Below are 25,996 nucleotides of genomic sequence, written 5' to 3'. Positions count from 1 at the left end.
ATGGGTGACTTCAATGCGAAGGTACAAGAGAACCAGGCCCGCGACCAGGCGGCAGGTGACTATGGCATAGGTTCCGGGAATTGCAGAGGAGAGTTATTAGTAGAGTTCACAGATAGAAATAAATTATAGTTCATTTGTACCTGCTTTCACCAGTGAGAAAACAAGAAGTGGACATGGAAGAGCCCAATGTTGAGACTAACAATCCAATAGACGCTTGCATTGTAGAGGATGTGGAGGTTCTCGGAAGGGTCCGTTGTAGCGACCACAGAATAGTAAGGTCTCGTATCAACTTAGATTTGAAAAGGCAGCGGAGGAAACTAGTGAAGCAGAAGGCCATTAACGAGTTAGCGGTAGGAGGGCAAGTAGAGGAATACAGAATTTCGCTTTAGAACAGATTTTCCGCTTTAACTGAAGAAGATGACCGTAATGTTGAAACAGTGAACGATAATCTCTCAGCAGCCATTACGGAGTGCGTCGTAGAAGTAGGCAGTGTGAGGGTTCGCCAGGATACTGGCAAGCTGTATCAGGAGACGAAATATCTGATTAAGAAGTGGCAAAGCATGAGGACGTCTAACTCCATAGACAGAATAGAACTAGTAGAGCTGTCGAAATTAGTAAATAAGCGTAAGGTAGCCGACATAAAGGAGTGTAACATGGAGAAAATCGAGCATGCTCTAAAGAATGGAGGTAACCTAAAAGCAATGAAGAGAAAATTAGGCATAGGTAAAAACCAGATGTATGCGCTAAGAGGCAAAGAGGTGATGTCATTAGCAATAAGGATAAGATAGTTAAAGTAGCCGAAGAGTTTTACACAGATCTATACAGTAGCGAATGTAATCAGAACATTAATGAGAGAGCCATGTAGAGCACAGCAATGGGAGATCCCGCCAGTAATGAAGCAGGAAGTGAAGAAAGCCTTGGGAGCAATGCAAAGGGGGAAAGCAGCTGGTGAGGATCTGATAATAGCAAATTTTTTGAAGGACGAAGGAGAGATTGTGCTAGAAAAACTTGCCACCCTGTATACGGAATGCCTTGTGTCCTCGAGCATGCCAGAAGTTTGGAAGAACGCTAACACTATCTTAATTCATAAGAAAGGAGACGTCAAGGACTTGAAGAATTACAGACTGATGAGCTTACTGTCGGTTGCCTACAAGGTATTTACTAAGGTAATCGCTAATAGAGTTGGGACAACCTTAGACCTCAATCAGCCAAGTGATTACGCAGGCTTTCTTAAAGGATACTCGATAATAGGCCACATTCACGCAATCAATCAAATGGTAGAGAAATGCGCAGAATATAACCAGCTGCTATATATAGCCTTCATTGATTACGAGAAAGCATTTGACTTGGGGGGGAAAACCCCAGCTGTCATGCAGGCATTGTGGAATCACAGTGTAGAAGAATGTTATGTGAAAATATTGGAAGATCCCTATAACAATTGCACAGCTACCATAGTCCTCCATAAAGTCAGCAATAAAATTCATCTTTAAGGAACGAAACAGCGCAACTAAAACGAAGGACAGCGCGTGTTCGTGTCTCTCTTTTTCTTGGTCCTTCGTTTTAGTTGCCCTGTTTCGTTCCTTAAAGATGCAATGCCAACTCGCCCACTATGCTATGTTGCTACAAATAAAATTCAAACAAGCAAAGACAGGCAAGGAGACAAGATCTTGCCAATGCTATTCACCGCCTGTTTACAGGAGGTATTTCGCGGGGCTTGAAATGGGAACAGTTGGGGATAAGAGTTAATGCAGAATACCTAGGTAATCTGCGATTCGCTGATGACATTGCCTTGCTAATTCACTGAGATGTACTGCAAATCATGATGAATGAGTTAGGCAGGCACAGCAGCTTACTGGGTTTAAAAATTAACAAGCAGAAAACCAAAGTTGTGTTCAATAGCCTCGCAAGGGAACAGCAGTTCGCAACTGGCAGCAAGGTGCTGGAAGTGGTAAGGAAATATGTCTACTTAGGGCAGCTAGTGACCACTGATCCTGAGCATGAGAGGGATACAACTAGAAGGATAAGAAATGAGTGGAGTGCATATGGCATGTTCCCTCTGATCATGAATGGCAGTTTACCAATATCCCTCAAGTGAAAAGCATACAACAGCGGTATCTTACCGGTACTCACCTATGGCGCAGAAACATGCAGGCTAACCAAGAGGGTCCAGCTTAAGTTAAGGACTATGTAGCGAGCTATGGAAAGAAAAATGATAGATGTAACGTCAAGAGAACGGAAGTGGGCAGAGTGGGTGAGAGAATAAACGCGGGTTAATGACATTCTATTCGAAATCAAGAAGTGGGCCTGGGCAGGGCATGTAATGTGAAGGCAAGATAAGTGCTGGTCCTTAAGGGTAACGGAGTGGATTCCAAGAGAAGGCAAGCGTAGCAGGGGGTGGATGAGATTTTGAAGTGTGTGTGGATATTGTCACGTTGTAGTGACGGCAGTCCAGCGGTCAGGAAGACACCAGAAATACTTGCAATACTTTGCAATAAAGTATTGCAATACTTGCAATACCTTATTTGGGCTGACTTGCGCCCGCAAAAGAACTGAATCACTCGGTGGCGGCGTAAGCAACAAGCGTGCTCATCAATCGTCGAATTACGAATGCCCGCTGCTCACGTCATCGTTCAATTTAAAGCCGGCAAGGAAACTTCGAGATAACAGGTCGAGATCATCTAGAGTACTCTGGAAACACGTAGATGCAGCTGTTCATGGCTGTGAACAATCGAGATTCGTCTGGTCGCTTCTCGCGTCACGAACAAAAATGATAACACGCCTTTTCTGCGGCCTTGCGCGAACGAACGGACGCTACAATGATACGTGGCATTACCCCCCTCTCAAAGAAGCATCGTCTCGATTCTTTAAAATGAAAATAAACACGGAGAATGTGAACTTTGAGTCCTTTAGCGTTCATAATAATGTTTAAGGGCAGCGGTAAAAGCTTCTGGTCTAACCGTGTCGTCATCATCGCTGTTGTCGTAGTTTTCGTCGTCGTATTTGTCGTCGTTGTCGTCGTAGGGGTCGTTGTCGTAGTTCTCGTCGTAGTTCTCGTAGTTCTCGTCGTAGTTGAGGCATAGTCTTGTGTTTTCGTCGATGGAGGATCTTTGTCATTGCGCTTAGAAGCAACCTCACCTCCAGAGGCTGCTTTATTCAGTTTAACCTTCGGGGGCTGGGGGAGCGTCCACGCATGGCGTAACCTCGGCTAGGAGATACAAAGCGCGGGGACGATGGCGACGGGGAACGTGATAGGCGGCTTGGTGATGAGCATTCTTCCCGACGCAAAAACTCTTCGATTTCGGCTGGTCGCTGGCCGGGTCGGGGTCGTGGGGCGTCGTAAGAGAACCCTCGGATGCCCAGTCTTCTGTATGGGCAGCGCCGGAGGACGTGACCAGCTTCGCCGCAGTGGAAGCATAGTGGGCAGCGCTGGTCAGGAGTTCTCCACTCGTCGCATTTCCTCGGCTGTGTGCGACGCTTGTAGGACGGGTGGGTTGGGGCGAGAGGGCGGCGGTCCAGCGCAGCTGGCTGAGGGCGATAGGGGCTTGGGTCCCATCGTCGAGGTGCAGGACGGCGCACAACTGCGGCGTAGGTCATGGCTGGAGGCTCCAGAGGCTGCGTGGTAGACTGGAGTCAGGTCCTCCGGTGAATGACTCAGAGGGCTGGCGTCACGACTTGTAGGGGGTGTCCTGAACATGGAAGGTCACCCAGCACCTCCACCAGATGTCACGTTGTAGTGACGGCAGTCCAGCGGTCAGGAAGACACCAGAAATACTAGCAAATGAAGCTCTTTATTTGGGCTGACTTGCGCCCGCAAAAGAACTGAATCACTCGGTGGCGGCGTAAGCAACAAGCGTGCTCATCAATCGTCGAACTATGAATGCCCGCTGCTCACGGCATCGTTCAATTTAAAGCCGGCAAGGAAACTTCGAGATAACAGGTCAAGATCATCCAGAGTACTCTGGAAACACGTGCCCCTGCGGTGGCTCAGTGGTTATGGTGCTCGGCTACTGACCCGAAAGACGCGGGTTCGATCCCGGCCGCGGTGGTTGAATTTCTTTGGAGGAGAAATTCTAGAGGCCCGTGTACTGTGCGATGTCAGTGCACGTTAAAGAACCCCAGGTGGTCGAAATTTCCGGAGCTCTCCACTACGGTGTCTCTCATAGCCTTAGTCGCTTTGGGACGTTAAACCCCATAAACCAAACCAAACGTAGATGCAGCTGTTCATGGCTGTGAACAATCGCGATTAGTCCGGTCGCTTCTCGCGTCACGAACAAATATGATAACACGCCTTTTCTGTGGCCTTGCGTGAACGAACGGACGCTACAATGATACGTGGCAATATGGTGGCCGCAGCTGGCGAAGGACAGGGTTAATTGGAGGGATATGGGAGAGGTCTTTGCCCTGCAGTGGGTGTAGTCAGGCTGATGATGACATATACCAATTAGCACAGATGTTATTTTGTACACTGGTGATACCAGTGCGTTTTACTGTGGCAGCCATATAGTCTTTTTTCCCACAATAATTTTTCCCACAATAATCCTTAATCCCTTGGGTAAAAATGCCTGTCACTTCTAGCCTTCACCTTCCAAAGGCCTCCTCCCACCAGAAGCTCCCTCAGCACCACAACAAAAAACGCACCATAGAAATTCAACTCAAAGATGCAATGGGGAAGGCGGTCATTGTAAAAGGGAAATGTTCAACCAGTACTGCTAAAGCAAATGTGTCGTATCTCATCTTATGATCGCCTGTGCATGTGAGCGAACATTAAGGAACCCCAGGTGGTTGTAAATAACATAGAGTCCTTCACTGTGGCGCCTATGTCTCTTCTTTCTTTCAACTCCCCCTTCATCCCTTCCCTCACTGCACGGCTCAGATATCTAGGTTTAAAGTTCTTTCTCTCGTGAACTACATCAAACTTACACTTGCCACGGCCGGAGTCGAGTGGGTGGGCCGTACGGCTTCTTATGGCCTGCGCACTTGTGGTGAACAGAGCTTTCCTGTGCGAATTATGCTCTCTGCCGCTGCTAGGGTCGTGGCAACTCTACCCTTCCAGACGTTAACTCGTCCCGCCCACTCGTTTGTGTAGTAACAGGGCTGCGCACCTGGATTCGTGCATTCGCTTGTCTCGTAATGAGGAAAAACAAAACGTGAAGGGTTGCTCTACTTCATGACGACCGACAAGACACATATTTTCTTTGATATATTGAGAGTTAAAGAAACATGCAAAAGAGAAATCGCCCTCCAATTTCCAGACACCATAGAGAGCATAGGGCACGTATTGTGGCTTTCAATAGTAGGTTGGTTGGTTTATGGGGTTTAACATCCCAAAGCGACTTAGGCTATGAGAGACGCCGTAGTGGAGGGCTCCGGAAATTTCAACCACCTGGGGCTCTTTAACGTGCACTGACATCGCACAGTACACAAGCCTCTAGAATTTCTCCTCCAAAGAAATGCAACCGCCACGGCCGGGATCGAACCCATGTCTTTTGGGTCAGCAGCCGAGCACCATAACCACTGAGCCACCAAGGCGGCCTTTCAATAGTAGGGACGGACTTCTATCAACTTATTTACACTGCTGGTCTTTCATAGCATGTACAGATTGTAGGCCATTCACCAGTGATCGTTCAGGCTGGAATGGCAGACGCTGAAGCCGAGCGCCAAGGAATACAGGTTCAGCATTCGAAAGCTTTGTGCTGGCTTTTCACGTCCTCTATCATAGATGTCCGAATTTTCTGTTGTGGTATGGCTTATTGATAGCGCAGAATAATATTAATGACTCATTTCTTAACACATAAGTTGAGGTTGGGTGTGCTGGCACAGATAGCTGGAGAGATCATTCTGAATATCAGGAGCTGCAGTACGTGTCTGGAGAGGTGTGCCAAGGATACTTTTAAGAAATTTTAAAAGCCTTTTTTTGTTTTGTGCTCCATAGGTATTTACTTGTAGCAAATGTATAATTCCCCATCGAATGAGGCAAGTATTCCTTTTATATGTTTAATAAAAGAGATTCGGACTATTTCCAAGCAACAGTTGAGTTATCTTCTATGTTTTCATCATTTGGTAAGCTGTGTGGCTTGTGCTATGATATAATTATTGCTCTGCCTCATTCCCATTTTGTGCACATGCATCGTAAGCGTAACAAGGCAAAAGTGAATCTCTTAAGTTTGAGTGGAGCTGCATGCTGCAGAAAATTGGCATTTCTTTTATTGTGTGGCTAGATTTTTTCGACATAATGTTTGCGAATGCATTTATTCAGCGAGGCTCACCAAAAATTGTAATGACGGGGCTGCAGAAAGGCACAGAACCGTATAACTCGCAAGCAGTTTTCTCTTTCTAGAATACAGTGTTTCAGGTTTCAAACGGCTGGGCCAAAGAACAAGGGGACATGCTATGTATTCAAGTGATCATGAAGTATTAAGTGGGGACCAGTGCAGTAAGGTGCTCATGTTACTGCCTTAAATAGTGCGCATACTGCAAATAAATTTTTCCTACAGTTAAGCTCTGCAGGTTTATTTTCCTTGACAGCATTAAGTATGGTCTGCTTATTTTTTGGCGTGCCTAAAAGATTTAGATTTCGAGTTCACTTGCTAGCACCGAACATTCAATTCTTCAAGCCTTTCATGCACTGTGTTCCTCCGGAGGAATTTCATGTCACTTTGTGCCAAAGTTTTTTGCATGTTCAGGGAGGAACAACAAAGGCTGACGCTGCTTCGTGGGATGATTATATTACATTTGGGCCCCTAATATACGAGTAGCAGCAAAAATGATCATGGGGTGCTCCATGCACTTCTCAAGTTTGATACATCTCACTGGAGAGTATAAACCTAATTGTCGTCATATTCCTGCTTGTAAATGGTTAAAAACTCGCAACTTAGTGAAGGCGTAAAACATGTACAGGCCTACGTCCTCAGGCATACCAGCGTTCTTGTTGTCGAGCTAATCTGCAATGCACCGAAAATGCAATCACACAACAAAAGCACCAAGGCACTTCTTACACAGGTGGCCGGTCTGCACGTGGAGAGGTAGGGCACGGTAACTGCACCATGATCGTGCAGCGCGAGGAGACAGGAAACACCCCCCCCCGTGTGAAGGTCGTTCAAAGTGCGCCCTGCTGCTGCTCCAATCTGGCCGTTCACATGCATGCTTATTGTAATACAGTGTAGAAGAGAGACTGTTACTGTGCCTTTCCTCATAACCAATTTTCATTTCCCTTTGACTGGCACTCCTTTGTCATGCTTTGTGCTGGCTGCCTTGTGGAACAGCATTGCAGCAACTCTGCTGGGGACATGTCAGCCCCGTTCACAGCTGCTTGCTGGTTCGCCATCTCTGATTGCAGTGCTGGTCCAATCCGACTGCCACCTGTCCCGTGGTGCTGCATCTGTTGCCAGTGCTGAACGAGTATTTCTTCTGCGTGGGCATTAAGGCTTTCGAGGTTGCACCGGGTAGGCTCGCCCTCACTACTAACTTCATGTCCGGCCGTATCTTCAGCATCAATCAGGACACCCAAGCCATACTGCTGCACTGCCTGCTGACCAGGCACTGCTGTGTGGAGGTGCGTGGCTTCAAGCTAGTCTTTGCCGTCTGATTCAAACGGAGTCCATCGTAACAAATTTTTGTGCCTCAGGTGGTGTGAACACTGCACTGTTTCATACTGCTGCATGTGAGTGGCGCGGCTTTTAAGACCTCCAGCGTGTTAACCCTTTATGCAGACACATGTCCCACTTCCTTCAAATGCCAGGAAAAGGGAAACGGTGCCCCTGCGTGCCATATTCTTGCATGCTGAATTCTTCAGAACTGTCATAGAAGCCATTCAGTGTGTTTTATCTTTCACCAGTGGGCCTCCTTGGTGTTCAGTGTCCTTAAGGGTAGCGGAGTGGATTCCAAGAGAAGGCAAGCATAGCAGGGGGCGGCAGAAAGTTAGGTGGACGGATGAGATTAAGAAGTTTGTGGGAATACGGTGGCCACAACTGGCAAAGGACAGGGTTACTTGGAGAGACATGGGAGAGACCTTTGCCCTGCAGTGGGCATAGGCTGGTGATGATGTGTCTGTACAAGTGAAGGTTCACAGTTTGGAGCACTGAGTTAAGAATATGAACCTTATTTTAGGTCTTTTTACAAAGTCGTTGGTACAGTTGTATACCCGTTTCTTTCTGCAAAACCAATTATACTAGAAACAGTAGTAGCAGTAGTTGTGATGGCATTCAGCTCCTATAGTCATTTTGGGAGGAATTTTACCATTTCTAAACATGTAAGACATGCACACAGCACGGCTTGTGCTTTATAAAAGGTTAAAGCGATACCAAGGACAAATTTATGTGTGCCTGTAATGGTATACTACAGGGCTCTAATGACAAAGGAGCCACTTCCACGAGAAACGGAGCTTTTTTAATCTAGGAAAGATCAGAAAGTGAAATACAGATGTGGCCATCTGTGGCTATTTTCACAAGGGAGCTCCAGTGGTTTCAGGATTTTTTTTGTTTGTGCCTGGATCTCTGAGGCTTAGTTACACCAGTTTTCATGTCAAGACACTGATCACAGAGTCCCTTGCAAGTTTTAAGAGTATCCTCTTGCTCGATCGCTTGTGGTGTCTAGACTTGCAATTCCAGGCAAGGGAGAAGGATCCCATGTATTGTGCGGAAAAGGCATTGAAATAAGAAAGGAAAAGCAAACCTGGGCATAGCGCACCTTCGAGACTGTGTGAGAAAATGGACAAGTCATGGTTTTGTTAAGTGTCTCCAGGCGACACCCCTAAGCTAGCAAAAGGAGTTTTTCTGAAATTTACCATTGTCTCACACATTGAATTTGTGGAAAACTGGACAGCTGTCTTGCTCAAAGAAACACAGTCGTACTACTATTAAAAAAAGTGCCAAGCTTTCCTGTTCATCTGCATCGTCATGACAAGGAAATTGAGCCTTTAGCTTTGCTATCATAACGGACGACACACTCTAAAATTAGGCCCACGCATGCTCTACTGTCATCAAGGTCTACAAGTGGCTCAGGAAGGAGGCACTTTTATATGCACAGCTGACTTACATCAGTGACTGTGCAGCACGTCATTTTAAAAGTAGATATCTACTTCATGAGCTGTAGCTCAGCAATTGCACATGTACTAAGTGGATTTTCTGAGCAACTTCATATGGGAGAATTGTCTGTGCTGGAATTGGAAACCTTCTAAAGCACCATGCAATACAGGGTTATCTCTAAGGACACGCAGCGTTTGTCATCAAGTCAACGTCAGAAATGGTATACATACTCAGTTCTACGCTACAAAACGTCACACTAATTCACCTCCGGAAAGTTGATGTTGTAGCTTTCAGGGAAGAGGAACCGAAAGAATGGGCTTCTTCTGCTGCCGCTATGAATTGCCTCCCAATATCGCAGTTGCGTCAGTCCTTGTAGGCTAACACGACCTAGTGCAGTCGATCCCAGATATATCAAATTATTGCCTGTATCGAACAGTTGTAAAATCCCCTTGGGGATCTCATGCAAAAGTATTGCAAATTTGTTTGCGTTTATCGAACATCTGCACCCCATATTTGATATATCGAACTCCGCGCGGTGCCGCGCCCCCGCAAGTGCGCTTCTCCCAGTACACCCCACCCTGGAAGTGGGCTTCCTCCATTAGTGTGTGCTCCTGCAAACTGGCTTCTCCTAATGGGGTTCATGATCCGAAATATGTCGCGCGCGGTATAATCCTTGGACAGCGCGGAGCTGCACAAGTAAAAGTCATGTGATGGGAACTTTGCGGGGGTGTTACGGGCCAGGTAGCAGCATCCCACCGCTGCCACCAGTTGTTACGGCTCAGGTAGCACGACCAGTTATTGGCATGTAGGGTAGTGTGGTTGGGCCAGAGAAGGGACAAGGATAGATGGAAGTTGACATTTGGGAACAAAACACAAACAGGTTTGCTCACACTTTGAAGAAATGTATTTACATTCTGAAGAAAGAGAGTCAAAATTTCAGAGCTCATAGCGTCGAGCGACTGGATGAGCCTTCTGGGCAGCACCCATAGCTTTCGTTCTCACTTAGGGTGCTTGTTAAATACAGTAAGGCTCCGCCCCTTCATCGTCATCATCACCATCATCATCAGCCTGACTACGTCCACTGCAGCGCAAAGGCCTCTCCCATGTCTCACCCATTAACCCTGTCCTTCGCCAGCCGCGGCCACCATATTCCTGCAATTTTTCTTAATCTCATCCGCCCACCTAATTTTCTGCCGCCCCCTGCTACGCTTGCCTTCTCTTGGAATCCACTCCGTTACCCTTGAGGACCAGCGGTTATCCTGCCTTCGCATTACATGCCCTGCCCAAGCCCACTTCTTCCTCTTGATTTCAACTAGGATATCATTAACGCGCGTTCGTTCTCTCACCCACTCCACCCGGTTCTGATCTCTTAACGTTACACCTATCATTTTTCTTTCCATAGCTCGCTGCGTTGTCCTTAACTTAAGCTGAACCCTCTTTGTTAGCCTCCACGTTTCTGCCACATAGGTGAATACCGGTAAGATACACCTGTTGTATACTTTTCTCTGGAGAGATATTGGTAAACTTCCATTCATGATCTGAGATAACCTGCCATATGTGCTCCACCCCATTCTTATTCTTCTAGTTATTTCCCTCTCATGATCTGGATCAGCTGTCACTACCTGCCCTAAATAAACATATTCTCTTACTACTTCCGGCACCTCGCTACCAACTGCGAACTGCTGTTCCCTTGCTATGCTGTCGAACATTACTTTGGTTTTCTGCATGTTAATTTTTAGCCCCACCGTTCTGCTCTGCCTGTCTAATTCATTGATCATGCTTTGCAGTTCATGTCCTGAGTGACTTAGCAAAGCAATGTCATCAGCGAATCGCAAATTACTTAGGTATTCTCCATTAACTCTTATCCCCAACTGTTCCCATTTAAGGCCCCGGAACACCTCCTGTAAACAGGCAGTGAATAGCATAGGCGAGATCGTGTCTCCCTGCCTGACACCTTTCCTTATTGAAATTTTATTGCTGACTTTATGGAGAACTATGGTAGCTGTGCAATCGTTATAAATATCTTCCAATATTTTCACATAACACTCTTCTACACCCTGATTCCGCAATGCCTGCATGACTGCTGAGGTTCCTACTGAGTCGAATGCTTTCTCGTAATCAATGAACGCTATATATAGGGGCTGGTTATTTTCTGCGCATTTCTCTAAAACCTGATTGATTGCGTGAATATGGTCCATTGTCGAGTATCCTTTACGAAAGCGCCGCCGCAGTGGGTCAGTGGTTATGGTGCTCGGCTGCTGATCCGAAAGACGCGGGTTCGATCCCGGCCGTGGCGGCTGGAATTTCTTTGGAGGAGAAATTCTAGAGGCCCGTGTACTGTGCGATGTCAGTGCACGTTAAAGAACCCCAGGTGGTCGAAATTTCCGGAGCCCTTCCCTACGGCGTCTCTCATAGACTTAGTCGCTTTGGGACGTCAAACCCCATAAACCAAACCAAACCAAACCTTTACAAAAGCCTGCCTGGTCATTTGGTTGATTGAACTCTAAGGTTGTCCTGACCCCATTAGGGATTACCTTAGTAAATACCTTGTAGGCAACAGAAAGTGAGCTGATCGGTCTGTAATACCCCTGTCACACGGGCAAGTTTAGTGACACTTTAACGAAGTGCACTTCTCCAGAACGAGTGACACTTTCGGGGCGTGCTGCTACACGGAAAAATAAAGTGTCATTCGGAATTGATGGTGGTGACGATGGCTTTTCAAGTAAGGCACAAAAAATATTACTTTTCGCGCTTCAAAGCTTTAATGTACAGTTAATGTACAGTAGATTGCAAACTGCAAGCACTTTTTTATGATTATCAAGGAGCTTTGTGCAATATTGTGACTGTTGCACCGCCACACCGAAACGGTTGCAGATGGTTGCTACGGTACTACGGTTGCCACGCTAGCCGCCATAGCCATACCGCTGCGGCTGCCTAAAAAATTATTGCAGCTGAAAACGAGAATGTCGGAATATGTGCAGTATATATATTTAATGGCAACGCAAATAAGTTTACATGAACAAGAGGGCAAAAAAAAATTAGCTGCGTTCAATAAAACGCCATTCTTATTGCCGACGTTGTGTTTTGATTTCGAAACGCTGCTACCGATGCTATACACTTCGCCCCTAGGGAAAAGTGAAGTGAGTTCCCCAAACTCACTTCTTGCCGAGTGCGTTCAGCAGCGAGTGTCATTAAAGTTCATCGTGTGACACGATGTGAATGACACTACAGGCGAGTGTCACTCGTTGAAAATGACACTAAACTTGCTCGTCTGACAGGGGTATTATTCTTTAAGTCCTTGGTGTCTCCTTTCTTATGAATTAAGATAATGTTAGCAATTTTCCAAGCTCTAGGTACACTTGAGGTCACAAGGCATTGCGTATACAGGGTGGCTAGTTTTTCGAGCACAATCTCTCCTCCATCCTTCAACAAATCTGCTGTTATCAGATCCTCACCAGCTGCTTTCCCCCTCTGCATTGCTCCCAAGGCTTTCTTTACTTCCTCCTTCGTTAATGGCGGGATGTCCCATTGCTGTGTTCCACTGCCTCTCTCAGTAACTCTCTGATTGCAATCGCTACTGTATAGATTTGTGTAAAATTCTTCGGCTACTTTAACTATCTTATCCATATTGCTAATGACATTGTCCTCTTTGTCTCTTATCGCATGCATCTGGTTTTTACATTATGCAAAAAAACAGCGCGAACAAACGGGGACAAGACGAAGAATACACAGGAACAAGCGCTGACTCTCAACTAAAGTTTAATCACAGGAAACACACTTATAAAAGGAAACAGAAAACAACAAAAAAAACACCAAAAACAGAACGCATGTGTTACTATGTGATGTCCAGATATGCAACCTCACAGTCACGCAGGAGCAGGGATGGTTTGCTAACACACAATCTTGGTTTCTTTGCCATGTTGTAGGCCTCGATAATTTCCCTGGTCAACTGGTCGGGGTGTTTGTACAAAATGTCAGTAAAATGTAAGGACGGAAAACATGATTGACACTCTCGGCAATGATCAACTAGATTAGTGGAGCGATTAGATTCTAATGAATTGAGATGTTCTCCGAGACGTGTGTTGATACAACGTCCCGTTTGCCCAATGTATATCTGACCACAGGATAGGGGGATTTTATAAACTACCCCTTTGGAGCACGGCACAAAACTTTTAGCGTGCTTAACACCACAGGACACTACAGATTTCTTGGGGTTGCGGGACTTATTTTCTACTGCTGAACAAATTTTACTGAGCTTATTCGGGGCCGAAAAAACCACATCAACTTTATACCTATGGGCCACATTTTTAAGACCATGAGAAAGGCGATGCACATAGGGAAGGACTGCGAACTTTTTCCGTTTCTGTCTTGTCCCCGTTTGTTCGCGCTGTTTTTTTGCATAATGTATCACCAACTCGCCCGCTTAACGATCCTGTTGGTTTTTACCTATGCCTAGTTTTCTCTTCGCTGCTTTTAGGCTACCTCCGTTCTTTAGAGCATGCTCGATTTTCTCCATGTTAAACTTCCTGATGTCGGCTGCCTTGCGCTTATTTATTAACTTCGACAGCTCTACTAGCTCTATTTTATCTATGGAGTTAGACGTCCTCATGCTTTGCAGTTTCTTAATCAGATCCTTAGTCTCCTGAGATAGCTTCCCGGTATCCTGTCGAACCATCCTACCGCCTACTTATACAGCGCACTCCGTTATGATATCTGTGAGACGGTTGTTCATCGTTTCAACATTTGGTCGTCATCTTCAGTTAAAGCGGAAAATCTGTTCTCCAGCAAAATCCTGAATTCCTCTACTTTTCCTCTTAATGCTAACTCGTTAATAAACTTCCGCTTCACTAATTTCCTGCGCTCCCTTTTCAAATCTAAGCTAATGCGAGACCTTACCATTCTGTGGTTGCTACAACAGACCTTTCCGAGGACCTCCACATCCTCTACGATGCCAGGCTGAGCGCACAGTATGAAGTCTATTTCATTTTTAGTCTCACCATTGGGGCTCTTCCACATCCACTTCCCATTGGCTCATTTGCGGAAGAAGGTATTCATGATCCGTAAATTATTTCTATCTGCAAACTCTACTAACAACTCTCCCCTGCTATTCCTAGAACCTATGCCATAGTCACGTACCGCCTGGTCTCCAGCCTGCTTCTTGCCTACCTTCGCATTGAAGTCGCCCATCAGTATAGTGTACTGTGATTTTACTTTGGTCATCGCAATTCTACGTCTTCGTAGAAGGTTTCAGCAGTCTGGTCATCATGAACCAATGTGGGCGCGTAGACCTGAACCACCTTCAGCTTATACCTCTTATTAAAGGGAGACTGAAGCACTTTTTTTGAAAATCGGGCTGGCAGCGGCATCCTATAGTTTTTCATGCTGTATACTGGAATATCGCATCCAAATAAGGCAAAACCAAGCGCGAATTGGCTTTTTTAGCCGAAATATGCGGCCTGTGCCGCGGGGCACGCCGCGCGGCGCGCCGCCGCACGTGATTGGTCAAGAGAGGTCGTGACGTCACTTTGAGGACTGGAGAAGCTGCCGATGCGGATCCGGCGCTGCGTTGAGGGCAGATCGCAGCTTTCCGTGTCGTTGTAAAAGCGAATACGGCGACTATTTTTTTTTACTGACCTCCGAAGAAAAGGATACTACAGTTTGCTCATTCCACGTATTGCCTGAAACCAAAAAAGACACAACCAAAAAATTCTACGCCTAGCACAAGCATACGCCAGCATCAAAGACGCGATGCCGACCATGCGTAAAAGGTGCCTCGGTAAAAGGGACCTCGGCTCGTATTCTCGGAAAGGAAGGGGTGCGAACAATACTCAAGTCAATTACCACCACCGGACGCCTCCTGGCTCGCCCGGAAGAGCGTCATCCTAAAGAAAAGGCCCAAAGCACTGTGTACAAAAAATCCTGTTCTCAGTACCCGGTGTTGCAGGTTGGGGCAAGAAAGTATTTCAAGAAAACGATGAAGGAGCACAACGTTGATGTCAAAATTAGCGAAGCGCAGTGGCCAAGCACTGCGAGGCATGTGACCACAAGATAGTGACGCAATCATTGTGCGCTGGAAACCAAGCCAAATCGCCCACAAGGCTGCTACTTCACTCGTGGCGCGTTCAGCAGATGCCAGAAAATATAAATCGCTGCCTCGGAAACATTCGCCCTTCCTAGATTTGCAGTTTAGGTTCAGTGAAGTAGTTGCCAACTATATGTGTGTTTAAAAGCCAAGCTAGCTGCAACTCGCCCGCTGCCACAACTTTATGAAGAAACCGAGTAAGGTTGCGGTGTTTTTTTGCAAAAACTCGGTTGGCATTCATTTCGCTCATAAATTCGCATCCGAAATCAACGTCAAACGCTTTCATTTAATTGCTTAGCTACGATTAAACTAGATGCCGCATATGAAGAGCTTCGATGCTTGCTTTGCTTTATTGTGCTTTGCTCTGCTTGCTTGCTTGCTTGGACACGTCGAACCGAGCATAAAATCACTAACCGAGCCTTACTGAGCACGTCTCAGGCGGTCTGGCCGCACCTAATCTGAGGAGAGCGACACATGCTTGAGCCTCTATAAGGTTTTTTCAGGGGCTAAGTGAGCATGTTTCTACTTTTAAAAGAGGCGCTTCTTCGGAATGGTGACACGCATCTCATGCGCGAGAAAATCGAAAGAACTGTGTCATGGTTCAGCCGCGCCTTTTCGACAGAAATCTCCAGAGGTCACATTAGGGACAAGCTCTGCATGTAGCCGCTCTTACGAAAGTGCTTCGAGCAGAGTAGGCTTGCTTTGGTCAGCTTGAATTCTTCGTCACAGCAGCGAGCGCTTGCGCTGCGAGCTTTTGATCTTGTTAAAAACAGTGGAAGACGACACAGTTTCGGCCATATTTATTCATGGACACGAACGCAGAGTACTACCTCGTGTTGATTCTGATTCTCAAGGTCGGTTGACACGCTTTGTACGTCACAACGCACGCAGCACGAGAAACAACGTGCGCTGAAAGCTCGCTCGGGTGCGCCGAAGTATCCCCGGCTCCTCAACGTGACGTCACGTTGGCCGCCATGGACGAGGTTTCCCTCTCCGCTGTTCTCCTCTCCTACGCTTGCGCGGGGCGCGGGAGATTTGAACATCGCGTTTTTAATTGGTGATTGCGCTACTGTTTTAGCCAAAATCGAAAAAATAATTTCACAGACGTGATCAGCAATGACACTACTTCAAAACCCTAAAAAATTAGCTGATTCGAAAACCGCCTCAGTATCCCTTTAAGCGTAATTACGATAGCTGTCACCCTGTTGTTAATGCTATAAAACTTCTCTATGTTGCCAGCTATATCCTGATTGATGAGGAATCCCACGCCTAGCTCTCGTCTATCCACCAATCCACAATAGCCCAGTACGTGCCCGTCCTTTAGTACTGTATACGCCTCATCTGTCCTCCGAACCTCACTAAGCCCTATCACATCCCAATTAATATCAGCTAATTCCTCCAACAGCGCTGCAAAACTAGCCTCACTGGATAAGGTTCTTACGTTAAATGTTGCTAGGTTCAGTTTCCAATGGCCTCCTGTCCGGAACCAATGATTCTTAGCACTGTCCGCTGTGTTACAGGTCTGACCACCACCCCGGCCAGCTGCTCCGCAGCCACTGGGGACTGAGGGCCGAGGGTTAATTGGGTTGTTCATAGAAGGTTGCGGCCAAGTACTACACCAGGGTGGCCAAATCCTGCTCTGGGGCGGAAGTGTGTTGTCAGTTCTATGCACCGAGATCAGGCGGCACCCCAGGCCTGTTCGTATAGATCCATCGACACATCGAGTTTCCTTTTTTTAAAATAAAACCCGGTGGAGAATTACAAACACCGTCTTGCTGGGGCTAAGTCTAAGTGCGAGGCCCAGAGACCGAGCGTCACTAAAAATGCGGCCAAAAAAAGGCCAGCGCCCCAGAAAAGGGAGCCAGCGAGGGCGATGAAACGGCCCACCTGAGTGTCCCAGCACCGCAGGCCAGAGTGTTTTCCCGGTTAATAGACTTCCGCCCCTTCTCAAGGCGGTGGCCAATTCAACACGAGGCACAGATCGGAAGAGTGGCACAGCACATAGCACGCGGAGGCACCGAGGGAATTGGCGAGAAGGATTCGGAGGTCCGCTGCTACTTCGCCCCAAGCTGTACGTGCCCATCCAAACACAGGTGCAGCGCTGTGGTCACAACCTTGGCGGGCTCTCTCCGCTCAGGAGGGCTCTTGTCAGACACGGTCAATTACTGGAAGACACCGTTCCCTTCTTCCCCTGTCATCTGTCCATTGTCGGTCGCTTCTTGCGGGGAACCAAAGGGAAGATCGTTCGCACCGAGCCGAGCGTTGGAAGAATTCCACAAGCTGGTTCCCAGCCAGTCATCCTTTTTTTGGTGGGGTCATCGTGGCATCAAACGACCTGTCGAAATTGCCGCTGCTGTTGCCGCCACCGTCGTCATCTCGGTCGATGGAGTCTGCGCCTTAATCCTCTTCGGCTGGTGTGCATCCCGTTCATAACAGGGGAAAGAGAGAGGCTTTAATATGAGAGGGAACAAACTTTTTTCAACTTTTTTGTGGTATCAAAGGAAATAGGAATGGCCATAGGGGTACAGTAATAGGGGCATGTAAGGAGCTGGGAAGACAGAAACCGTGCTGGCTGCAGGCCTGCAGGCGCCCAGTTTCTGCATGCTGGTTGGCTGACTCCGCTGTAGCCAAAACATGTGACATTAGCTAGCCATCGCCATTGTTCTGGCCATTTTTGCTGTTCCTGCTGTCAGTGCTGCTTGCGAATGTGACTGGTGTGGTACTGATTGCGGTGCGGTGGCTGTTCTCTTCGCTTTGTTCGTGAGGCCACTGTGAGTTCGCTTGTGACTTGTGTGGTGCCGAGTGTTTTCTTTTCGCTTTGGTCTCATGTTTGGGAGCCATGAACGTGGAAAACCCTAAGAATATAGACTTGGCAACAAATGCGGACATCATTCGATGGGTGGAGGCTGACGAGAAAAAAGTCGTTGGTCACTGACGCATTCGGAATTCCTCGCAACGCGCAGAGTACAATCCTGAAGAACAAAGCCGACGTGAAGTTGAAGGCAGTGTAATCCAGTCACCCCGGAGCGTGTCGTAAGCGTGCTCCGACCTACAGCAAGGTCAAGAAAGCTTTGTACGGCTGGTTCCTAGAGACACGTGCCAGAAACATCGATGTCAAGGGCCTGATGCTCGTAGAAAAAGCGAAATGGTTTGCCGTCGCCTTTGGAGAAGAGAGATTCACTGGTGGCACTGGTTGGCAGCAGCGTTTTAAGAATCGCTACAGCATCGTCGGAAAGACCCTCTCAGGTGAAAGCGAGGTGACCAGCAGCACTGATGCGAAGAAGTAGAAGTCCGAAGAGTGGGCAGAGATTTGCAATAGGTTTTCGCCGTTGCAAATATTAAACGCAGATGAGACAGCATTGTTTTGGCAAATGCTGCCAAATAAGGCTCTGCACCTGAAGGGCAGTGCATACCATGGTGGAAAAAGCAGCAAAGTGCGTGTCTCGATTTTGCTCGCTGCAAATGTGAATGGGTCATGCAAACTGCGGCCACTGGTTATCAGCAAAAGCAGGCCACCACGCTGTTTCAAAAACATGAAATGCTTCCGGGTTCGGTACATATTTATTATTGGATGACATGCGATCTTTTCACCGAGTAGCTTTGAGCATGGGATGCCCAAGTGGAGAAGTCAGGCCGCCAGGTTTTCTCTTCTTCTCAACAACTGTTCTGCCTATCATATCGTCTAACAGTTGAAGCAGATCACCATCAAATTTCTGCCACCAAATACAGTGGCGAAGCTTCAACCTCTCTATCAGAGCATAGTGAAGGCATCTAAGGTTGGTTACATATGGTGACTGGTGCCAAGGCTCCTAATCAACCTTCGGATGAGAGTCAAACTCAAGGTGAACCTTCTCAGAGCCATACATATGTTGTCTGCTGCTCAGAATGACGTGAAGAAAAGCACAATTGTGAACTGCTTTCACAAAGCAGGGTTTGTGGTGGCTTAGACGACAGATGTCTAGACACAGAAGACGACGACGCTGGATGCCTGGACAGCGAGTTTCATGAGCTTTCAGCGTTTGTAGGCACCGTCCGAGACGGCCAAATAGCACAAGATTTTTACAGTGCTGACGATGACGTGCAAGCCGTTGCGAATCATGCTGATGCTGACATTGTGGCTGACATCATTGATACCGAGGAAGCGGACCCGAGCAGTGGTGAAGATTCTGCTGAAAGAACCCAGCCGCCATGCACTGTGGCTAAACTTGCATCCGCATTCAGAGTCAGTCATTGCTGCTTTGCCCGCAATGGAAGGCACTGTACTTTCACATTTGGATACTATCAACAAGCTTGAGGACAGCTTAATGAACTTTATTGTGCAGAAGAAGAGGCAAGCTAAGCTCACGGACTTTTTCTCGCAAAATAAAGTGCGGTGGTCGTGCCTCTGTGCTTCCATTTTTTGTGGAGTTTGGAGGAGCAAATCGGTGAGTTTCCACATGTTACGATCCCGGGGAATTTGTCCGAGATGTGCGCAATTTTGTAATAAGCATCTAATAGGTGTAATTTATATTTCGAATTATCGATATATCGAAAGTTTTCGTTATCCTCTTCGAGTTTGATACATCCGGGATCGACTGTATACCACTTGCCCCACCTCTTTGCGGATAACAAAGGACTATGTCATCATACATGCATTCTGTAATAAGGCCTGCAATTAAAGAGACAGTCGCGCACAGTTCTCTTTGTGTTTTAAATGTGCCCGTTCGTCATGTGTGCTGTGGGCTGTTTCTGAACAGAAGAACTTTTGGGACACTTGCCCGGTTATTCGTGGTGATGCGAGAGCGTAGAGCCTCATTGTGTGGCCCTTGTTACTACACATTACACACAGCAATGTTCTCGTTTTTAGAAGAGTGTGGTAAGGGGCTGGTCGGTATGACAGTATAAGAACAATAAATAACTGAACAAAAAGGATGGGACAAGAGGGAAGACGCACACGGAACGTGCACAGATTAACAACTGGTTTATTGCACGAACGCCTCATTTCTTCAGCAACAGAGCGCATGCACACTAACCTCTGTTATGCTCCTATGTTCTCGGCGCGCGCATGCGCCGCGGTTGTGGTCGGACGCGTCACGTTGGCGACGCTGCGCCGGGCTGAAATTCTCCCCCTATACTCCAGCTGCGTCGACGTGAAACAGCGCCGAGTGACAAGCGGCGCGCATGCGCAGAATTTCATTCGTCTGGCCTGCTGCCTTCAAGTAGCGGCTATGTGCTCCGCAGACGACGCGCGCGGTGCATTCTGGGTTCGTGGCTTCGACGCGCTCGCCGCAGAATAGGCACATGTTCTGTTTCGACGCCAGCACCGTCAGAGCGCGCCGAAGGTGCGGAAGATGTCGGTGGTCAAGTGGCGTCGGAGAATATAGGGTCTCGCTTTGGCCAGCGTGACGTGGCAGTGCCGCGTGCGCGCGTAACGTCGAAGGAGAGAGCAAGCTGACGTCACAACGGAGAGGCTGACGTCACACCATCTGTTAGGCGCGGCGGCGGCTCCTCGAGGAGCAGGGGGGTCCACGGACCACGCGACGATCGGTTAGACCTGGCGTAGTATTGCTTTCGCAATAAAACCGTAATCATCTCGTCAAGCTGAGAAATTCCAACTCCTTGTGGTACAACTAGATGGACGCCTCACTAACACATTTGTCAGGCCCTAATCTCGTGATTTTCAATGCTTCAAGAATTTCTAACCCTTTTAAATATTGACCACAATGATAAATCGACACATGTGGCAAGGGAGGTTTTAGCATCTTTTAAGTCTACATTTACCATGAATTTTACCATTGAATTTCCTGATAACTCTTGTTTCTAGTTCTTAGATTTTAGGGTTGTTTTTTAATGACCCTGAACACCTCTGCTGGGCGTACATGCCTTGATCAAAAAAGGCACTCTAGCCCTTTGACTCACGACATTCGAAGCTGGTTAAGAGGGTTGTTGCATCAACCTGCCTCAGGGCCTCGCTAGCCAAGACCTGTCCACATAAGGTTCAGGTTAGCTTTGGTGCTCAAGTTGATTGCCTTCGGATTACTGGTTTTCCGCTTGCCCTTCTTCAGGCAGTTGCTGAGTCCCTGCTGAAGTCTTTACTCCCCAACTCAACGCCTCTGGGGGCGGATACACAGGAGAGGCGTAAGTGTGAAGCTATACCCTGTGGTCTCAGGGTCTCGCACGGCCTGAAGATGGTTGGTGGGAAATTCTGGGCAGAGGTCTTTTTTTTCTGCGCCTTGAAAACTGTCACATTTGTGAAGTTTAGCGAGGAAAGATAAACAAAAGAAGGTTGAGTGTGGCACTAACCACAGGAACAGGTTTGTGCATTGTAGATCGAAAATAATATATGAAAGTAATATATGCGATTCCACTCAGATGTGGCAAGGTGTATGTTGGGCAAACCGGCCGCTGCATCAGCATAAGATTATTAGAGCATGCGAATTCCTTAGCTGATTCATTGATCAGCATCTGCCTAAGCAATCTAAGACCTGCAAGCATGATGACTAAGAATTCTCTCCACTTTTTGGCAGGACTAAGGTTACAGGATGCGTGAGAGAAAAGAAAGAACGCGAAATTCTTGAAGCCTTGGAAATCGTGAGATCAGGGCCTGACAAATGTGTTAGTGAGGCGTACATCCAGTTGTACCGCAAGGAGTTGGAATTTCTCAGCTTGACGAGATGATTACTGTTTTTTTTTGTCTCTGTGTGGTCAGTGTGCATGCGCTTTGTTCTTGAAGGAAGGAGGCGTTGGTGCAATAAACCTGTTGTTAGTCTACGCTCGTCCCGTGTGCTTCTTCTATCTTGCCCCGACCTTTTTGCGCAGTTACTGATTGTTCTTGTGATTCTTGTTTTTCTTCTAATGTGCGTAATCATTTATTCAGTGTCTTCTTCCCATACATGCCTGCCACAGATGGCAGGTGCAGGCTTCACACAGACGAATCTGGCCTGGTGACGCCACTTTCCCCCCAGGCAACTGGCGTCCACCAGACTGGTGATGCCACGTCCCTTCTGCCAGTGTGATTTCTCCGCTCTGGTAATGTCACTGCTTGCCAGTGTGACGACGCCAGTTGACAGGTTTATGCTGTCTTGAGGCTTCCATGCCACTGCGTATTAGTGCCCTCTACTTACCATCAGGCCTTCTTGTCTAGGAAAATCATGCCTGTGGCCATTAAATTATGGTGTTTTTAAACTGTGTAAAAGTTAAAAAAAAAGGTGTGCTAGTTATGTCTTCTAAAACAACAAAATGAGCATACTCTGCTACTCTGCTCAAATGTTTCCGTGTGTTGCCTTTCATTTGACGTGCAGGTAATTGAAGAGGTGCATTTGATGCTTCCAGGCCACCTTGAGTTGTTCTGTGACGCATTGAGGAAGGGTGTGCTGAGAAGACTTCGACTGGGCGCGTGTTCGCTGAGAGCCACAGCAATGGAGAGCATCATCGCCGTCATACGTGACTCTGAGCACATTGTGGAGCTGTCTTGGAATGCGTGTCTAGTCACCTCTCACGACTTGCAGGCTGCTGAGGATGCCTTCGCTGCCTTTGTCACCAACTCCAAGTCTCTTCGCATCCTTGATGTAACGAATTTTCAGCCGTTCTGCAAGTCGGTGACGCTTGTCAAGTCGTTGGAAAAAAATGTGAGCATCGAGAGCCTCCTGATCTCCTCTTCAATGCTACGTGGTGAATGCGGAAATACCTTTTGTCATTATCTCGCTCACAATGCAACACTGAAGAACCTTGTAATTTGCTGCAATTTCAGGTTATATATATCCGAGTTGGAGAACGTATTTAAGGCCCTCCAGAAGAACTCAACTCTCCACTCGCTGGCCATCGAAAAATTTTACCTACAGCCTTCCATCCTGCAGTGGTTTGCTAGTCTCGCTACTCAAAACACAACCCTACGTGAGGTCAAGTTTCTCGTTCGGATGTCTCGTTTCTCTTATGGAAGTGAAAGGGCTGCATTTGTAGAAGAGGATAATATGGTCTCAGCTATCATGATGGCCTTAAGGGGGACATCTTCGCTGCGAAGGCTCACTTTTACTGCAGACTCTTTCCCCGAAAAGTGGGTCCGCCTGCTCTTGGAAGCAGCCACTGCCTGTCATTCTCTGGAGGAGATCACCTTTGGTGACGTCTTGTTGCAGTCCTCGTCCGAGACATTTTACTGCGAATTGCGAAACATGCACATTGCTGAAAAGGTCAGGTTGGACTCTTGTGATTCGCAGCCAGAGGCATTCATATCGGCCCTGCAGTCATGTGGCAAGATTCTGGGCAAGGGGCACCACCGGTTGTCGGGACTGGATCCATTGAGGTTTTGCAGCATTGTCACGGCCGTCACTCTGCATGACCACATCACCAGGTTAGAGCTCGAAGCTAGGTATTGCAGAATTGGCACTGAGCACATGTCCCTCCTTGCCAACTACTTATTTTCGACACGAGCCTTGAAAGAAGTCTCCTTTGTGTTTTATATTTCTCAGGAGTGCAGTCACATTGTTGTCGAGGGCCTTTGCAAGAACACAACGCTAGAGAAACTCTCCATCGATCGCTGGGCCATGGAGTCCAGCGATGTCACCAAGCTCTGCAGGTGGGTGGCGGCCAGCAGGAAGTTGTACCACCTTGTCTACTTGAATGCTGGCCCCCTTGAGTACAGGGCACTGCTTGAGAACCTGGCTCAGCTGCTTTCTAATCGCTACACGCTTACCCATATATGCATCTCATCGTGCCCCAACAACTTCCACACATGGGAGATTGTCGAACAACTGAGTCTGCGCAACCTGTCACTTGTTGAGTGCGCTGTGGCATTTGTGCTAGGCTCGTCCGTTAAGCGGGCAGCAGCCGCCTTCGAGCAAGTGTCATGGCATCCACAGGTGACGTCCAATGTTCTGCTTAAACTCCAGAACAGCCCCGCGGAAGTGAACACAATGCTTGAAGAATGCAGGCGACGTGTGCAGATGGATTTCTGGCAAATTACCGGCGTTGTGCGCGGTGAACTCGTCTGCTATGAGAGACTCGATGGGCGAAAGCAAATCGATGAGCTTGATGTGGATGCCTGGCTGCATGTGCGGGCCTTCTTGCGCATCAGTGACGTGCTGGATGAGACAGCGGGGGTGAAGTCACGCAAGCGGAAACGACCATGAAGATTGGCTGCCGATGACAAGCACAGCTTGCCTTGTTCCCTTTGTGCAATATGTGGTCTTTTCTCTCATTTTTTTTTCTGAACTCCACAAATGCATCACTGGGGCTCAGTATGGAACTGGAACTTTGCAACTTCTCAACAGAATAGCTATGGTTTTAAACTTCTGCACTCTCTGGCAGGGCCTCACTACTGGATGCGCTGCACGTTGCAGTTTCTTTTTCACTTTTGTGCCTGTTATCAGGAAGCTGCAGCTGTATGCCCAGTGTAGTGTCTCATGCTGCTTTCATATCTCGTTGGCTGTTCACGAAGCCCCGTTCTGTGCAGTAAATTTTGTCCAATGTGGAGTTGTTTTGCTAGAGAGCTCATTTGTAGAGTTTCTGCAAAAAACATTGATGCTCTCCTCACTATTTTTTTACTCATACACCTAGTCATGGTTCATAACCCATCTGTTCTGGCCTGTGCTGTTTAACCGCAGGCAGAATCACTGCTGTTAATTTATTTGTATTCTTCTTAATCACCTCCACAGCTTAAAAATAATTCCAAACACTGCCCTTTCACTAAAGTGTAAAAAATGAGTGCTTCCCTAGCCTTAGAACATCTTACAGCATTATGCCATGTTTGCATTCTTTTGCAGTTCTCCGAAAAGGTGTAGACCAAGTGAAGTTTTCCCCTCTGTTCTAAGAGATATGCACTTTCAAAGAATGTCTCTCAGCTGCAGGAATATTTAAGGTGGATTGGACAAAATGCAGCTGTGTTTCCTTGGCTGCTTTACAGTTTAAGTTTCACGTTACAGCAAAGAATGTCGAAAAGGAACATTCACAAGACTATAAACTGTGTAGTGTCGGTAGTTTGGCTTTGGCAGTTGCATCATGGTGCTTTGGAAGCTTTGGTTGACCTTAACAGTGAAGAGTTTGAATGTATTTTACAATGTTGCCTTTTTATGTGCTTGTATTCTCATGGCAGTAATGGATGCAGTAATTAGAAGTGCTAATTAGTTTTACATGCGAAAAAACTGTGAAGCCAGATTCTACTCGAGACGAATATCGTTACTGCTGTTTGGAGCAGAAAGTACATGACCTGAACGCTATGCTTGCTCCAATAGCAGTTTTGCACTCCAAAGAGAAAGCGTTCATAATGTTTTTCTTAGGCTTTATACTGAATGGCTTGGAGGAGCATTGGCTACAATACCAGTATGTTGCTGAAACTTTGTCCTGAGGGAAGCAAAGAAGGATAGAACGAGAAAGAAATGCATGACGTCCAATGACCTGCATGGAGTGCGGTTTGCTGTAAAGGAATGCCAAACCATGTTAGGTGAAAAGCTATTTGTGTTTATCGGACGAAGCATCTGCAGCGTAACAGTACACATCAATGGGTCTATCACGTTTACATAGAGAGGAGGTATTAAGTGATGCATATATATGACGCAGCCACAGTGTGCCTTGCAGCTTTGCCACTGGTGTGGGAAAGTGCTACTGCTGTGAGCATAGATTGGGCTCACTTGCCTTTGCTCTGTTTCGTTCGCTGTCGTTAATTTGCCAAGCAGTGTGCAAAAATGAGACTCGCACTGTGTGACCATTTGGTGAGTCCTGTACCCATTCAGCATCTGAGCCAGGAACCTCATGGCCTTGGACAATGGGCATTGTTGTCATTATGCTGTGTTACGCTCATTTTCATCGTGCTTATAGACGTTTGCCCTCACTGTACATCAAATGTGTTTCTCCAAAGGGTGCCTTGTGCAGTTATGTAATGATTTATGGAAACATTTCTACCACTTAATAAACGAAGTTT

General features: G+C 47.1%; 1 protein-coding gene across 1 annotated transcript; it reads left to right on the top strand.

Moving 5' to 3' along the window:
* On the top strand, positions 1 to 25,996 carry LOC149369472 (uncharacterized). The gene is made up of 4 exons (XM_089577773.1): positions 1 to 55; positions 5,821 to 5,873; positions 7,337 to 7,552; positions 22,386 to 25,996. The coding sequence occupies exons 1-4, from the start codon at positions 1 to 3 to the stop codon at positions 24,207 to 24,209; spliced, it is 2,148 nt and encodes a 715-aa protein (XP_089433899.1). The 3' UTR covers positions 24,210 to 25,996.

This window comes from Amblyomma mixtum, chromosome 1 (genome assembly GCF_055824585.1).
Source record: "Amblyomma mixtum isolate Tamu chromosome 1, ASM5582458v1, whole genome shotgun sequence".
Taxonomy (NCBI): Eukaryota; Metazoa; Arthropoda; class Arachnida; order Ixodida; family Ixodidae; genus Amblyomma; species Amblyomma mixtum.
This window is presented reverse-complemented; position numbering and strand designations above follow the sequence as displayed.